We start from the raw sequence: 16,900 nt of genomic DNA on the forward strand, positions 1-16,900 counted from the left end.
GCAGCACACCACCAGTCATAACCTCTGCTGTACCAGAATCACTTCTTGAGATTACAGAAAGGTGTAACAACAGCTGCATGGAAGTATTCCATTTCAGAGATTACTAAGAAACCACCACTAGACAATGAAAACAGAACTTTTTTATTCAAGGATTTCCTGCCATAGCCCATTTGAAGAACAGATGTTTTTAAACCTATCTGAAGGACATCTGTTATACCCATGTAGTATAGTTTATCTCTAATTATTCAGAGAAAAAAACCCTACACAACAGATTCTACAAATCACTAACATCTTCTGTCACTACCATAGCACCTAATATGGTAGAAAATAACAAGTGAACTACATAGCAATACTAGTTGGCATCACCACTCATCAACGTAAGAGCCTTTATCCTCCTTAATATCTTTTGACTTACTTCAGGGCTCTACAGTTATTACTTCGTGTCTAATTGGAAAAAAACCCTTTTAAATCAAGAAAGACTGAACGTTCATCTCTTATGTAAGAGAAGGAATCTGTAGTAGCAGAATTACCTATGAGGCTTCTAAAAGAAAAAACAAGAGTACTCAAGTCAAGAAGAGAACACCGAATTCTTCTGTCCTGAAAGATTAATGTCATTGTTTGCATAACGTAATAAATAAAAGGGGAGAGAGGGTGGGAAGGAGAGGGCCCCACCCTGATGTCTAATAGGAAACCACACTCAATAAGCAGTGTGACTTTAAGTGCACAATTACCTGAGAACTACTGTCAGACAAGTGTAGAAATGATAGTGGAGCAGTCCCACACCAACATTTCTCCAAAAAACATTGGCTAGCAATACCTGATTTTTTTTTCGAATCTCTGCTTTCAGGTCCTGCAAAAGGTACCGGAGACCTTCCTTGTTTTAGTTAAAGTTATCATACAGGTGGAAAAGTAATAAAAGGACCACAGTTCTGTGAATAGATGGGATTGTATTTCAAACTCAAAATGTAAACTGTCAAGATATGAGAAAAATAAGATGAATAAGGAAAAAAAAAAAAGGTTTAGCAGAGAAAAACTCATGAAACACATGCCTGCTATTATATTTAGTGTAGAATTTATACAGCTACTCCAGTGAAGCTAACAATACATCAGCAACTTTGCACATAAGCAAAACACCTACTGAGGAAAACAAACCAGCCTTCTTCAAGGACCATCTTTCTGCTTTCCAGAGAAAAAAGAAATTATGCTGAAGCCACCTACAGCAATTGTGCTGTTTAGCCATAGCTGTGGTGAAGCCTTCAAATAAAGGACAGTTTGGCAGTTAGACAGTGATGAATTAGTCTTCTTCACAATCACCTGAGTATACCCCTCATTAATTTATCCATATAATTTATTTCATTAATTCATTCAATACCCTTGCAAGGCAAAAGAGTACTTACACTAGATAATGCAACAGCCTGCAGATCTCTTCTCACACAGCTCAGTTCTCCTGTTCTACTGCATGGGAACACCCGCTTGTCAGAGAACAGCAAATACAGATGAGTTAGAGCATGAAGAAGCAAAGGAAATTCTCTCCTGAAGAGAGAAAGAATGAACTTACTTTATAAGAGAAATACAGCACTACTTTTTCCTATTCCTTTTAAATAAACACTCTTAGAATCTCATCTGAAATGTGATGCTGTTTAACACACCCGTCTAATGAAGGAGAAAGATGTGAATTTAGAGGCAGAATGATTGAAGTCTAAGAGCTCAGATTTTTAGCACAGCACTGGGTATTTCTGCATTCATATTCTTTAAGCTTATGGAAAAAACCAAAAATTAAGGACCTTGACAAAAATCTAGTTTGCCAGAGAAGTCTATACAAATATCAAAAGAAAAGAAAATACAATAATCACAGAGAACATCAATGTATTTTACAGATTCTCCTCTAGTTCTATCTTGCTATCAAATGATTGCAGTTCTGGTAAACGTTGTAGTAGGAAAGGACTGTGTGCAACAGAACTTGTAACATCTGTCCTGCAACTTATGTTTGTGTAAGAATGGTAAATTTTCAGTAACAAATTATCTCTTAAAAACTGACGTATTTGTAAAACCTGTTACCATTTTTTCTTCAATTACTAACTCTAGGTACCATCAACACGTAAAGGTAACATGGCAATAAAACCATTATTTCATAAGAAATTCACAGCATTCTTTTTCACAACTGTTGATTTATATAGGTGGACCTTAAACTGCTAGACAACATGATTAATATACCAGAAAAGAAGGTAAGAAGTAGGTCAGTGATATAGCACAATGGTTCTCCATCTCAACTCGCCTCCCTGCTTCCAACTTGAAGCATAACATTAATTCCTCGTGTTTCGGAGCACTAAATGACACTGTAACTAGATGCAGAAGACAAGAATTATCAGACATTATCCACCCTTGATCTTTACACAAAATTCCCATGAGATATCTAGAAATTCCACAGCTGCACAAACCAGAATAAGGTCCATTGCAAACACAGCTTTCAGGTTTTGCTCTTCAATAAATATCACAAGTGTAAGAGAGACAGTGAATGTTAACATTTTATTTGTTTTAAACATATAAAGCTTATAACTCTCTGAAACAATTCTTTTAGAACCATCTTGTGGGGAAAACAAGCAGTTTAAAACAATACTTGTACTCTAATTAGTTTCTACCAAAAACATCATTGTTCAGTATGACATCTTCTAGTACTCTTTTAAAAAAATAAATGTCTCAGTCACACTGTAAACTTTATACAACATTGTTTAAAGCATTGGAACATGAAGCAAATGCCTTTATAAACAATCATGTGTTAAAGATTGGTTCTAGATAGAAAAAAATATATATCATGAAGTTAAAGATGCTGTTTTTCTGAAGAATGCCTTTAGGACAGATCCTGTTCAAACTCCATCCATTGGCAGCCCATGAAAAAAGCGCAAAAACCTAGAGAAGCTGAGATTTCTTTCAGAGCTTGCTTGGCCAAATGAATAAATCAGATGGATTATTCATTCTAACTAAAATACAGTGACCCCATCCCCAAATAAATCTAAATATAGTAGGAGATTCAGCACTCAAGGTTGAAATGCTTTTGTTCTTTAACATCCTTAGTATTGCCAATTTATGTAAAGTTTTGGTAATCTTCTACTAGTTCTGAAGGACTTTACAACAGTTGTTTATAAAGAACTCATTAAATGACATTTTTCTGTTTCTGTACACTTAAATGAAGTACACGGTTGGGCAGTCAATTTCATAATAATTGAAGTCATGATGCAGGCTTCAGCTACCGAGGGCAATCAAACATCAGCTGCTGCTTAATCTATGTGTCTTATCTACAACACAAAGTGCTTAAACTTTACCCTAGGGAACAAAAGCTCACATGTAGTCCATGTATCTTACTCGGTTTTAAGTTATCCCCAATTGAAATACTTCATTTACATAGAACATTGAAGCGTATCACATCACATTTATCCAACATGTAATTATCTTCTATTAATACAAAAGTAAAACAGAATGTCACAGAACGCTTTCACAAAGTGCACAATTTAGAGGTGTCACTTTTTGGAGCTGTTACGATCAGTGTACAGTAGAGACTAGCAGGCACCTCTGTTAATTTCTGTTTTTTAAATAAGGAAATTTGACAACAAAAGGGTCCTATGGTACCCAAAGCCTCTGACAGCCGCGACTAAACAGAACATAATAGCATCCAGATCTATAACCAGACAATTTCGCTAAGGCAAGCACAAGTATATTTTTAATTTTACACTTCTACCAAACTTCGAGTGAAAGAAGGTGTATATGTGCGCTTACAGCTTTCCTTCGTCCTTAAAGATGATGAGATCCACCTTCTCCACATCCTCTTTAAACTTTAGAAAGCAGCCCTGACTCAGGGGCACTTGCCTTAATGAGATTTTGGATTTCTTTGAATTTTGGATGTTCTTTATCAGCTACCAGCTGCAGCAATATAGCTTCGCTAGTAGTAACTATAATTCCAGTACGAGCAAGACGCTGAAAGAAAAAAGAGCAGACAGAGAATAACATGAGATACATGTATATTTGAATGAGTATGCATTTTGTAAAAAAGATAGATGGTGCTTTTAAAAACATCTGCTATTAACAAAAGTATTGCCAATTCCATTCCAGCATTTCTTAGCAGTATCATTTATAAACCAAGGATGGAAAGGGACTGTTTTCAGACTTCACTGAGGAAAAAGGCTGCCCTGGGTTACAAATCGGGCTTCCTACTGGGACTGGATTCTTTCCCCATGTCAGATTTAATATGCAGAGGACACCCCCTCTTCTACTAACACCACTTTTCCCTGGCATGGTCCTAAGGATAGCTTTTCTTCACCCTCATGCAGATTTTAAAGGCCTGGAGAAAAAGAAAATAGTAAGGTCCATCAAAGCAAAAGGCATTAAGCAAGACACTTAATTGTAACAATTTCTCTTTCAGGGCTTTTTATGTACTAGTACTTTGGTCTTTGGACTACACAGCCTGCTAGTACTAATAATCTCAGGAGACGGAACAAAAAGCTCTTCTGCAGACCTTATAAATCATACTGGAACAACAGCAGCTCCGTTTAACCAACATCTCATTACAGCCTCAGTAACTCCAGATTTAGTTCTCAGAGGCTGAAGAATAAAAAAAGCGTGCCCAGAAAGCAAAACTGAAAGAGGCCTGGTAGACCTTGTAAGTGTGCAACTAAACACAGCCATGCTTCATGCAGCCCAAGGCACAGGACTTACTGCAGATTTTCTGGGCTTTTAAGATTGTGGCTGTTGCCTACGTAGCAAAGTTATCTTTAGTTAAAAGGCTGACCACCCCCTGCCCCCCTCAGCTTCCCAGCCATCGTACAGACGCTTTGGCATCACAACTCTCTCCCTCCCCCACCCTCTACTCAGCTGCACGCTCCACCAACTCTAACGGGGTCCTACATGAGCCACGGGAGGGCAGGAGGCAGAAAATACAGATATGTCCACTTCAGACAGCTTTCAACTGTAATTACTAAAGCAAAGAGAAAGTCAGAACTTTTTAGGGCAGACACATCTGTTTAGTTGTTCAATTACAAAGCGATTGCTTGGGGGGAAGTTACTAATCTTAGGGGACCAGTAAAGTACATGTAACTACAGTCTATATAACAATAAGCCTACCAGGCTACATTTACTAAAGTCAATGCTTCCTGCTTGCAATTATGGCAGCAAGCCTGGCGATAATTCTTAAGTTGAAAGAAAGCAGATAGCATCCCCAGCTCTCCTACTCTGTACAATGACATGTTTGTTTAAACTACATACCCATGCAAAAGAGAAAAATAGGAAAATAAAAATGAAATATTATGGCAATATTTTCAAGATGTACTTCTGCAGGAATACAAAATTTTTTCTTTTAACTAGTATGGATGAGAAAAAAAACAGACTGTAAAAGAATCCTGTCTTCTGAGAAACGCTGATTGAAAAAAGATAATGTTTTCTCTTTAAAACCAAAACATACCATAACATGTCAAAGAGGCTGGCACTGGCTTATACTCTACTTCTAGGACTAAGTATAATTTATATAGTATTGAGATTAGTAGGAATGAAGAGGTACATGTGCTAAGCATACTGGATGCTTTTCCAAGGAAAGGGAAAATTTTCATCTGAAAGACTATGTTCTAAGAAGGAAAGCAGCAAGTGTGTGTTACATCCACGCTGCAGGAACAAGTAGAACAGATGTAGAACAAAAGAAATCCAGCAGGAACAGGTTCAGTCCAAGACCAAGGAGTGACACAACGCATTTTCATCAGATAGGGCAGAGATTAAGAACAGCCACAATCTTGGCCAATTGGGTTGAATTATTTCACCAATGGAAACGTTAAGGTTTTTTGGTGTGCGCTTTTTTTTTTTATTGCAGGCCTTTGCCTGCTGTGATTTTTAAGCATAAAACAGAAGTGGAGACAATAACTCTTTTAGGTTATCAAAGCAGACATGGAAGCTTTGGCTGTCAATTAATTCAAACTAAGTGCACTTCCTAAGTACACCTTTTCAGGTATTTGCATTTTTGTCACCAGCACCATCAAAACACATGGTATGTGAGGGGAAAAGTGGAGAACTGAAGGGTTGGGTGGGACCCGACAGGATTTATTTGAGACTGCTGAGGAAGATACTTGTTATCACTGCAAGGTCACTCTGTATGATCCTTGAAAGGTCACTCTGACCAGACGAGGGCTGTGTTACTGGGGCAAGGTAAATGTTACACCCATCTTCCCAAAAAGGCAAGGAGAAGGATAGAGGGAACCTGGATCAGTGAACCTCAGGTCACCAGTTCTCACTTTGCCCAGAGAAGCTGTGGATGCCCCATCCCTGGCAGTGTTCAAGGCCAGGCTGGATGGGGCCTTGAGCAACCTGGCGTAGGGAGAGGTGCTCCTGCCCCGGGGCAGGGGGGTTGGAACTACATGATCTTTAAGGTCCCTTCCAACTCTAACCGTTCTATGATATGGAGCAAGTTTGCACAAGAGATAGAGTCACTAATGAAAAGAGTATGACTAGGAACTATCAAGCTGTACAGTGAGATTAAAGCAGAACTACCCAGTGCTTTGGTATTTTGCCAGCTTCCCTAAGAAACATATCACCATGGTCAATCAGGGCTACTGTCATGCCCAGTGCATGTGCCCCTTTCTTGTGGCCTCCTGCTCCAAGAATGACCACCTCTTACCTGCTCCAGCCCGCAGTCCTCAGTAGCATTTTTAAGGGAAGCATTTTGTGCCCTATAGCACAAAAAGGAGACAATGTTGGCATGCAGCCACAGAGAATGAGGAGGAGTTTCTGCCACATAACTGGCTGGCTCATCACAGCAAGCCAGCAAACGTTCCCAGAACCATAGTTTAATGACGAATACTTAAAGGACCACAGCAAAACATTGCCTTTGTGCTTGTTGAGAAAACAGTGCAAAGGCATATTATAAAACTACCTAAAACTGACCAATTTGCCTGGATTACAGCTTTTGCAATCAACTGCGCTTTTAAGATGATTGATACCTTTTTTACTAGAAAGAGAAGTAAAGCCAGCTACTCACTGTTTTAACCTCTATTACAGTGAACCAACTTCTGTGCATGCAGACATAGTGTTAAGTGATAATCAAATGTAGAAAGACGTACACAATAATGCAAAGAGATTTCAGTTTTTTCTACATTTGCTTTGTGTACCACTGCTGCTGTCCCACATTGACTTGGGAAGCCCATGATTTCAGTCCTTCCTGCACTCTGCGTGCGTCACTACACTTTACGTGACAGACGACACTAAGCTTTCACTTAATGAAAGTCATGGGTTTCATCAAATGCTATATGCTGGTGATTCCCCTTTAGCCTTTAATTCTCTTTTTCATGAGAAACAGAAGAAATTAAAAGTCTTCTCCAAATCTATGAAAGAAGTATAAAATGATGTACTTTTTAGTTCCAGTTTCCAAATAATTGCTAGGGCATTAGGCAAAAATTGCAATACTTAATGTATAGATCATTTTTTGATTTCCAACAGTGATGCCTGTAAACAAGTTAGAGTACACTATAAAAAAAATTGTTTGCATGAAATTTGCTACCACATAGCTGTAACGTGCTTTTAAATCTTGTTACAGTTTATCTCCATTTTCTCAACATTCAGTTAGACTAAGCTCCTAAAAGGGGGGGGCAGGGGAAATCTTTACTATAATCACAGAGTCTTGAGATTAAGCTTTGATTTGCACAGATGAGGAATAACAAAGGGAGGGACAGACATACAAGAAGGAGCTTTGAACATGATCACTTACTGTATTCCATTGCAGCACAAATACTGTTTGGAACAACAAAAACAAAAGCTCTGTAGCACTTTTACTCTGCTGTACAGACAACACTCCATATGAAAATATCCTAAAATGCTAATAGTTACAGAGATTGTAACCTAGATTGCATGAAAAAAACACGTTTAAAATCCAGTGCCAGACTGGGTTCCACATATTCAACCATAATTTAGGGAGGAAAAATAAGGCAGTAATCCTTCTCCATCCTGGAAACTATTCTGAGTATCAGAGTGTTCACCTCTTCTCAAGTCTACATTTGTCCACAGCTTACTGTCCTTAGAAATTCCTTGTTAGCTCACAATCAGCAGGGAAATGAACATAAAGACTCAAGGTGAAAAAAGGCTTCACTGAGAAACTTACCTCAAGAGCAAACATTCTGTCCATCATACTTCTTGAGGAGGTGGCATCAGCTACAATATGAACTTCCAGACCTCTGCCAATTAATTCCAATGCTGTTTGCTGGATGCAGACATGAGTCTACAGGGAAGAAATCAAAGGCAAAAAAACCACCAACAACCATTATTATAAAACATGAGTAGCATAATGCCAAATTAGAGTGCATAATTTACTAGGGTTCAAACATGTATTTTTCTACCCTTGAAATTACTAGGGAACTCAATGTGGGTTTTAAATGCCAACCAAGCTTGAGACAAGAGCCTGCAGTTTACACATATCTCATTTCAAATTTTATTATGAGAAAATATCAAAGACAAATAACACAAGAATAATTTAATCTGTAGAGGATATCTGAGCTCCAAGCAATATAAATTGACTTTTATTTTTTTTTAATTGCAGAAAGCAATGCTTAATACTATTGTGGGCCAACAGACATTACCATAAAACAGTACTAGCAGAGCAAGGCACGTACTTCTACTCCAAACAGGACAACGCTGCGGACTCCAGGGATTTCCGCTAATGCTGCTTCAACTTCTGGCAATACCATTGAAAATTTTGTTTTGGGAAGCACAAGTTTAGCTCCTGTTAAATCAATTTCTTGCACAGTGCTGCCAAGACCTTTGGGATACTGTTCAGTTACAATAACTGGAATTCCTAAGAGCCGAGCACCTTGGAGCTGCAAGAGGGCAGAGAAGAAAGAGTACAAGAAGAGACATCGTGTTAAAAAATAATAGCATAGACACTGTTATTACCTGAAACAGTAAACTGGCTGTGTATAAAATAATAATTTACATGTGTGAGCAAAACTCATTACAAGAAAAAAAAAAAAAAAAGGCAAAACCCATACCAGTCTTTGGCCCACACTGATGATATCACCAAAGTACTTGATGGCAGGCCGGAATCGTTCTTGCATATCACAACAGAAAAACACAGTGCTTGAGGGTGTCAGATTACCCAAAGTAGTCATCTGAAAAACAAAATAAAGACAGTGTTTTCCGTGACAGTGAAGATCATTTCAGAAAAGCAGCAGAGTGAGAAAGATTCTGCAATGCCTCTGCCAGGTACCAGATTTGTGTTACTAAGTCAAAATAGGATAAAAGTTTTTCAAGCCTGATTTTGGTATGTTTCTAAATTCAGATGAACAGCTGATCCTAAGCAGTATAACACAGTCATTAATAGGTAATCAAAATCTTATTCGGTGGGAGACACAAGTAAATGTCCATAGAAAATTCTGAACCCTGAAGGGGGGTGGAAGAGCATACTGCCTAAAGTACGTACACATATTTTCAATAGTTTCATTGTGTAGTCAGTTTGGTTTTTCTATGACATCTTTTAGCAGAAGTCTGAAATGAAAGCAGAGAAGTTTGTCAGTATTATGACCAGAAACTGAACTGAACACATTTTAATAATAGAAAAAATCTCCCAGTTTCCCTCCTACAGGCTACAGAGTGGGGCAGAAGTGGGAGGAGGGTGAGGGGTAAGAAAAAAGAAATCAAAGATTGTGTTTTCTCACACTTTCAAAGAGTGCTTTGTATTATTTTGAAATTACTTGCACTACCTGCTGAAGAAAAGGATAAAGCTTCAGCTGAAGGCTAGAGGGAAAGAAAGCAGCTATATACTATCATTTAGTTATAAGGCAACTCAAGAGAAATTACATCCATTCAGGATACCGTAATTGGAATAGACAATATTTATAAGTGTGCCTCCTACTCAGAAAAGGTGTCATTTTGTCTTGGCATTTGTATGACAAGCAAAGACCATTATTTTCTTCTATAAAACATTCCACCACTTTATTTTTTTTAAGATCATTTTGAACTACTGCAAACCATCACAGAATGGTTAGGGTTGGAAGGGACATTAAAGATCATCGAGTTCCAACCCCCCTGCCCTGGGCAGGGACACCTCCCACTAGAGCAGGTTGCTCAAAGCCCCATCCAGCCTGGTCTTGAACACTTCCATGGAAGGGGCATCCACAACTTCCCTGGGCAACCTGTTCCAGTGCCTCACTGAGTAAAGTGAGTTTCTTCCTAATATCTAATCTAATAATTGATTGTGGAGTGATCTATGTGGAGTTAGTCTACTGCCTCATTGTACATCTTCCTAGGCCAAGGCAGTGGATGGCAGTACCATCCTTAGCAGAGGAACACGAATGAATAGACTAGGAAGGCCTTCAAAAGCTGCATAGTCTGCTTCTACAAAAGGATCAACAAAACACAAATATTCTTTACAGATATGTACCTGGTCTAACCCATCAACAATACACAATTTACAGAGCTCCTATACAATACATCCCGCAGCTCTTGTTATCTTTACCTTGCTCTGTTTTCTCACCCACAGTTCCTTTGTTGCCATTTAAGAGCATTATTTCCAGTTCTGTTCATGGTGGATTCTAAATGCAAGAGCATTACGATGCTCCTTCACATGCATAACCATGCACGAACATCTATTACCATACCTCAAGACTCAGATCTGGTCTCCCTGTAGTCCCTGCCCTCCCCTCCCTTATTCTAAAAGGTATCTAATACTTTCAATCTTTCCTCCTACAACTCAAATAATAATTTCCATTGCCCTCTCTTGAGTGCTTTTCAAATTGCATTCAGCAGTGAGGCACCCAATATTACTATAACAGTAGTATTTCTCTGCCTATACTACTTCTCAGCACTAGTAGAGCCTCAGAGAAGACTGGACAATTCACAGCCCTTGCAAGCCCTGTTCAATTTGTACTTTCCAGTATGCTATTTGCTCTTTTCATAATTTGTGATACTTAGACTCCTGAGATGCATTTTAACCTCATCTTTTATTTGTGTAGTTGATTACTTCTACCTTAGCATAGGAATTATTTCTGCCTTTGTTGCTTCCATTTTGAACTGCAACTCAACAACTCGACATCAAAAGCCTGAATTCTGCTCTCTCAGGTGCCTGCAGCTCCTCCCAACTTGGCACCTTCTGCCAAAACAGTATTTTCACAAATGACACAGATGACAGAATATTTACAAACAGTGGATTTGGAACAGACCTTACAAAGCACAATCCAGTATTATTCTGATTTGACAGCAAAGCACAGAAGAAAACCCACTGCCTTTCCAGCCAGGGAGCACCCCCATTACAGACTTCCACTGACTCCATAATCCCACGTGTTTATGACAAACATCACAGGGAGCTGGAGCAAAAGACTTACATATCCTTTCCTCTATTATCAATATGAGTTAATTTATGCCTTCACTTTGATACCGTCGGCACTCTGAAATAAAGTTGAGTCAAGTACATATTTTCTAAATAAAAGCTTTTGCAAAATCTGACAACAATAATTCCTATATTGATTTTCACATTTGTACCTGGTTAACTTGCAGTCTGAATCGAACCACACAACATGTGGCAGAAGAAGAAAAAACCAGAAGAAATAGGTGCCAAGATCAAAAAAAAATCAACACTTGCTGGTGTTACTTGGAATAGCAGATGTGGGAAGCACAGACCGCAGCAGAAAGTGGTTTGAAATTAAGTTTCCTAAAAAGTAGATAATGCAGTCCATAAATAAATAGAAATATTTGCCGTGTATAAAGGAAAGCTTCCATTTACTGGTTCATCAATGTGCCATGTAAATCCTACCACTTGCTCTGAAAGCCACTCTCCCTTTCCATGGCCACACCAGGTTGGGGGAACGGGACACCTCCACCTCACACGTTCCCTGAGGGTGACAACCACGACTGCTCGCACTGCTTCAGCCCTGCACCCCACCAGTGGGCTGGGGTGGGGGCAAACCTGCACCCAGACATCAAACCCTGGGCCCCCACCTGGTTGCTTTCGCTGAGAGGAGAAACAGGCTGGGAAAGGATGGTGAGCCACTGCAACCACACGGTGCCTGTCCAAATCCACCCCCACTGTAACATCTACTCAGCTGGGACATCATTAAACAACCTAAATTTAAAATAAAAAAAAAAAAAAACAAACCCAAGAAACCACCACCCAACCCCAGACCACCTGAAGTTCCTCCCCACAGTACATGAGCTTTTCCATTTCTTTTAGCTTCACCGCTCTCAGTTAGGCCTTCCGTCCCTCCAGCTGGAAGTTATCCACAACACAACCAGAATAGGCATGTCAGGTGGACACGTAACCTGATGCAGCTCTTCTACTCAGCTAGAGAAGTCATCTCTAGGACCTTGTCCAGACCAGGATTTAAAGGTATGCTGTTACGAGTTACATACAGCTTTAAATCCTACTCTAGAAAAGGCCTAGGTGGGAAAGGGCAGGTGTTTTTTTTTTCACATCTATTTCATCTATGCTGATTATTATTAATCATACATAAATGTGACTGTGGTCAAATACTGTAATTACAGAATTGACTTTACAAAAATATGCACATCTGTGCTTTCCCTGTTCAAACTTCAAGGAACCATTGCACATACAAAATGCAATTTTCCCCCTGTATTTGTAATGAACAAGAAAATGGAAGCAGAGAAATAATCTCATATGACATCACTAGTCATCTCATAAATCTCTTGCCAAGGTTACCCACTAAAAGGGCAGAGCAGAGGACCTTGCAGCCTTGATATTTCAGGGATGGCGTACAAAGACAACAACCAAAACAATCATATTTTCTTCTCCTTTATTTCTAAAAGGAAACCTGTAAGACTCAGTTCTACTTCGCTGCTAATTGTTCAAATGAAAAAAGAAAAAAAAAGAAGAAATTCAGTTTAACATATTTCAAGGGGAAAACAGGTTACAAATGCTTCAACTTAGGAACATAAATATTTATTTAATGCTAAGCCAAAGTGCAGCTTTTTATATGTAATTCAGCCTTTAAAAAAGACAAATATAGTTAGATAAGCACATGATGTTCATATAAGACGGTACAACATTCTTCATCAAAATCCAAAATAATCAAAATGCTTGCTGCAAAGATAAACAAACAAGGAGTCTGGATTTGAAGAAACCTCTCTTTAAATATTTTCTGGCCTCTTTTTTTGTCCTTCTTTAAGGTTCCAAGTGCTGTTTTTTAAAAATGTATTTATTTAGAAATATTTTTAATAGCAGTAATGTGTCAGAATTTATAATTACATTTTTTTTTTTAAAAAGAAAAAAAAGCAAGCAACTGCCCTCACCTGATTCTTATCCTGCAATTTATGCTTTGGCTTTTCCTGGTCTCCAGGAAATGAACTTAAGCTCCTGAGTTAATGTTACTCCTATTTGCAAAGCATCTGAATGTAGCAACACTAGGTATGTGTAAAAAGAGTGCAAAGCTGTGTATTAAACAGTTCTATTTTATTTACCTTACCTTTCAGCAACAATCAAGTAACATTCTGCAAACAGCTTTTCTGCAAGAAGGATACACCTGGGATGCCAACATGTCTTTTTTTAAAAACACCCTGAAGTAGAGGTGCTTTATGCAATGACTTCGATAATGATTTTAACCTCTTAGCTCTAAGCATCGTAAGGTTGCAAGTTTGTAAATGCAGAGCACTGCTGAAGAGAAGTCACCTTGAAGTTATGACAGTGACTGTGTAATAGCCTCTCTCGGGCATACGTTCGACTGCTGCCTGCATTCCCCTATTACACGGCTGTAACCAGCATAGCTCTCTTGTATTCTGGTATATCCCAAAGTGTTTTTCCTTACTGCTTCTCACCTCCAAAGGCAGCTGCAAGTCACAGCAAAACACAGTATCAGTAGCACTAGTTAACTGCATTTAGAGTTTGAAGAGGTTAAAGTGGTCCTGCATTCCCCCGCCACGACTATAAATATTATTCTGTTAAAACTTTTGAAGCATCTAAAATCCATGAAAAGCAGAAGGCTCCTTTCTGCTAGTACTCAGCCCCTCAAGTTGCAAGTAAATGCCCTTCTCAGCGGCTGGGAGAGCCCAAAGGAGAAGTCCCTCCTGACTGCCAGTCTGTGGTTGAGGAGTTTGAGAGCAGCAGCCGGACCATGAGGGTTTACTGCATCCCACCAGCCTGCCTAACACTGGGTGGCCACTAAAAGTTCACGTAGCTGTTCTGCGGCAGGACATCTCAACCAAACAAATCTACATACAGAAGCACAGTATAAAGGCCCAAATAAGTCTGGAGAGCCAATGTCCCTGTACAGATCAAGCCTTGAATTCAGCTGCATGGCGTGGCTTTCTAGGGGCAGCTCACGGCGGTTTCTCCATGAGATTACTGCCCCCCTCAACTGCAGGGACAGGAAACTGAAACAGCCCAGTCAGACAGCATTCGGTACTGACGCTTCTTGACCTACTGCAACAAGATGACATCCTTCCGTAACGGGTCTGCACAGGAATCAAATCAGGAGGATATCACTCCAGAGCCCAAAGGCACTACCACCCTAGGGGTTAAAAGAGCATCTCTAAATAAACAGACATACATTTTACAAAGTATGCACGTAAAACTACTGAAATTATTGTCTAGAGATACAGATGCTGATCTCTGTGAATCTTAATATTAAAACCAATGGGTCTTTCAAAATACACAAGTCTAATCACATCAGTGAGCAAAGGCTGTCCCTCTTGCAAGACACATTCAAAAAGGTATTCTTTCAACCGACTATATGCCACATGTAGAGTTGACAAACCTATGTCATGTGTAACTGCAGATAAAACGTCAGGGGGGGAAAGAAGGGAACACAGCAGGGCATGAATCAACATATGCGAAGAAAGTATAATCTTCCCATCAGTACATCCTAAAGGTCTTAAAAAGCGCAGCTGTGACTGCATCAGAACAAATGTTCCCCAAACAAGTGATCTCCGAGCACCTGCCGGTGGCTTAAGGCGAGCTGACTGACATCACTGTCATGTCTCCAGCTCATTCCCAGCTGCCGAAGCACATCAAGGAGGCAACTGAAATAATACACACCTACTGTCCTCCTCATATCAACAGTTGCTATTGTCACAGTAACTGCAACAGTATCAGTGAAAGCAGCTAATCGATTCGGCAATTAATGCATTAAATATTGGTTCATCCCGAATCGCTGCAGCCAGCCAAAGCTGCGTAGAGCACCTGCACCCTGGGAATGACGTATCCTTCCGTGTCTCAACACTGACCTTTTACGCCGAGGCGTAGGTCCTGCTATGAATGCTCAGGCTGCACTTACAGTTACAGTTTCAGTGCAGAAGACATCTGCAAAAGAGTCTGTGCAGAGCAGCGGTCTGCACACACAAAAAGAAACAAAATTCCAACCCACATCACTGTTAACACGCAGAGACTACACAAATTGACACCCATACCAACTCCTTTTGCAAGCTGGAGAGACAGTCCTTTCCAGTTTCTCTGGCTGGGCCCTCATCCATTCTGTTTCCAACACACAAAGCTGAAAGGTTTTAAACCAAATACGATGACAGACAAATGGCAAAATGAGCAATAAATGACAAAATAAGTTATTAAGCTAGTTTGGTCTTCTTAACCACTCTTTCCATGCATAGGGTTAAGGAAAGGCCAAAAGATTCCAAAGGCATCTTGATGCACAGTCTAAGCGAAGAGGCCACCTTGAGAGTTTATGGGCTCAAGACACTACAATTAAGCAGAGTTTACAAACAGTATGAATTAGACTGTTTCTGGAGACGTAAAGAGAAGACAAGCAATGTTATTAGTAACGTTGGCTCAACAAACTAGAACTTCATAATTATAAATTAAAAACAATGTTCTGAATTAAAAAAATAACTGTGTTTTCTTTTTCTTAGAAAAAACCAAAACATCGACTCTGACAATGGAAAAAGGAAAAAGCAATTTTGCTTCAAGTGGCACTATTACAGCAGGACTGGCACAGATCTCCACTGTGTATAAAGACACCTTAGTATGAAACACACGTCCTGTATCTGTCTGGCAGCCCGGTCTCCTGGTTCATTGCCGCAAAACTAGTGGGTTACAAACGCGCAAACCGGAGAGTGAACCCGCTCTGGCCGGGGGGGCTGAGACTGGACGATCTCCCAAGGTCCCTCTGAGGCAGGAAAGCATCTAGAAATCCTGGAGACCTAGGAGCCGTGACACCCGGCTGTGGCAGAGCCTTCTACACCCGCACCCTTCGAGCTTCCACCCAGCAGCACGACCTCGGGGGAAGGCCGGGGAGCACCAGCCGCCGGTTTTGCAGCAGAAGTACTTATTCTCTCATCCAGCGGGCCGTTCCCCCATTCCCGGAGCCGAGGAAGTTCCGACCGGCCGCAGGCAAAGCCCGGGGACCAACCGCGGGCGGAGCGGGGCGCGCCTGCCTTCGCGAAACTAAAGTTTCCCGGGAGGAACAAGCCCATGCGGGTGTTGCGGGGGCTCTGCCCGCGGCTGCGGGACCCCCCCGGCCCCCCCCGGGCAGGGCTGCGGGGGCGGGACGGGGCCGCCCGCCCACACGCACACCTGTGGCGGCCCCGCCGTCGGGTCTCACCTGTATCTGCAGCGGCACCAGGCGCAGCTTGCAGCGCTCGCTGACCACGAAGCCCTTGGGCAGGTCGATGTACTGGCTCCACTCCTCGGCGAAGAGCTGCACCACGAACTTGCGGTGCATGTCTATCTGGTCCCCGTAGAGGCTGAGGAACTTCTGGATCAGCAGCTCGTAGCCGGCGCCGTGGGGCACGCTGGAAGGCCGGGCGAAGACGGAGAAGCAGAAGAGGACGGGCACCGAGCCGCCGCCCGCCGCCGGGCAGCCCCCGCCGCCCGCAGCCGCGACCGCCTCCGCCGCCGCCATCTTCAGGGGCAGCCGCGCCGAGCCCAGCCAGCTCGCTGCGGGCCGCGCCGCCGCTCCTCCTCCCGCCGCCTCCTCCCCTCGGC

General features: G+C 41.1%; 1 protein-coding gene across 1 annotated transcript; it reads right to left on the bottom strand.

Annotated features, from left to right (window-relative positions):
- Window positions 1–2,500: 2,500 nt before the first annotated feature.
- On the bottom strand, window positions 2,501–16,868 carry ISOC1 (isochorismatase domain containing 1). Its single transcript, XM_014954808.1, has 5 exons — window positions 16,518–16,868; window positions 9,009–9,128; window positions 8,634–8,837; window positions 8,126–8,242; window positions 2,501–3,969 (listed from the first exon to the last, which is right to left on the bottom strand). Exons 1-5 carry the CDS (start codon window positions 16,815–16,817, stop codon window positions 3,823–3,825), a joined length of 888 nt encoding a protein of 295 aa, XP_014810294.1. The 5' UTR covers window positions 16,818–16,868; the 3' UTR covers window positions 2,501–3,822.
- Window positions 16,869–16,900: the final 32 nt, after the last annotated feature.

The sequence above is a fragment of the Calidris pugnax genome, unplaced genomic scaffold (assembly GCF_001431845.1).
Source record: "Calidris pugnax isolate Ruff unplaced genomic scaffold, ASM143184v1 scaffold157, whole genome shotgun sequence".
Taxonomy (NCBI): Eukaryota; Metazoa; Chordata; class Aves; order Charadriiformes; family Scolopacidae; genus Calidris; species Calidris pugnax.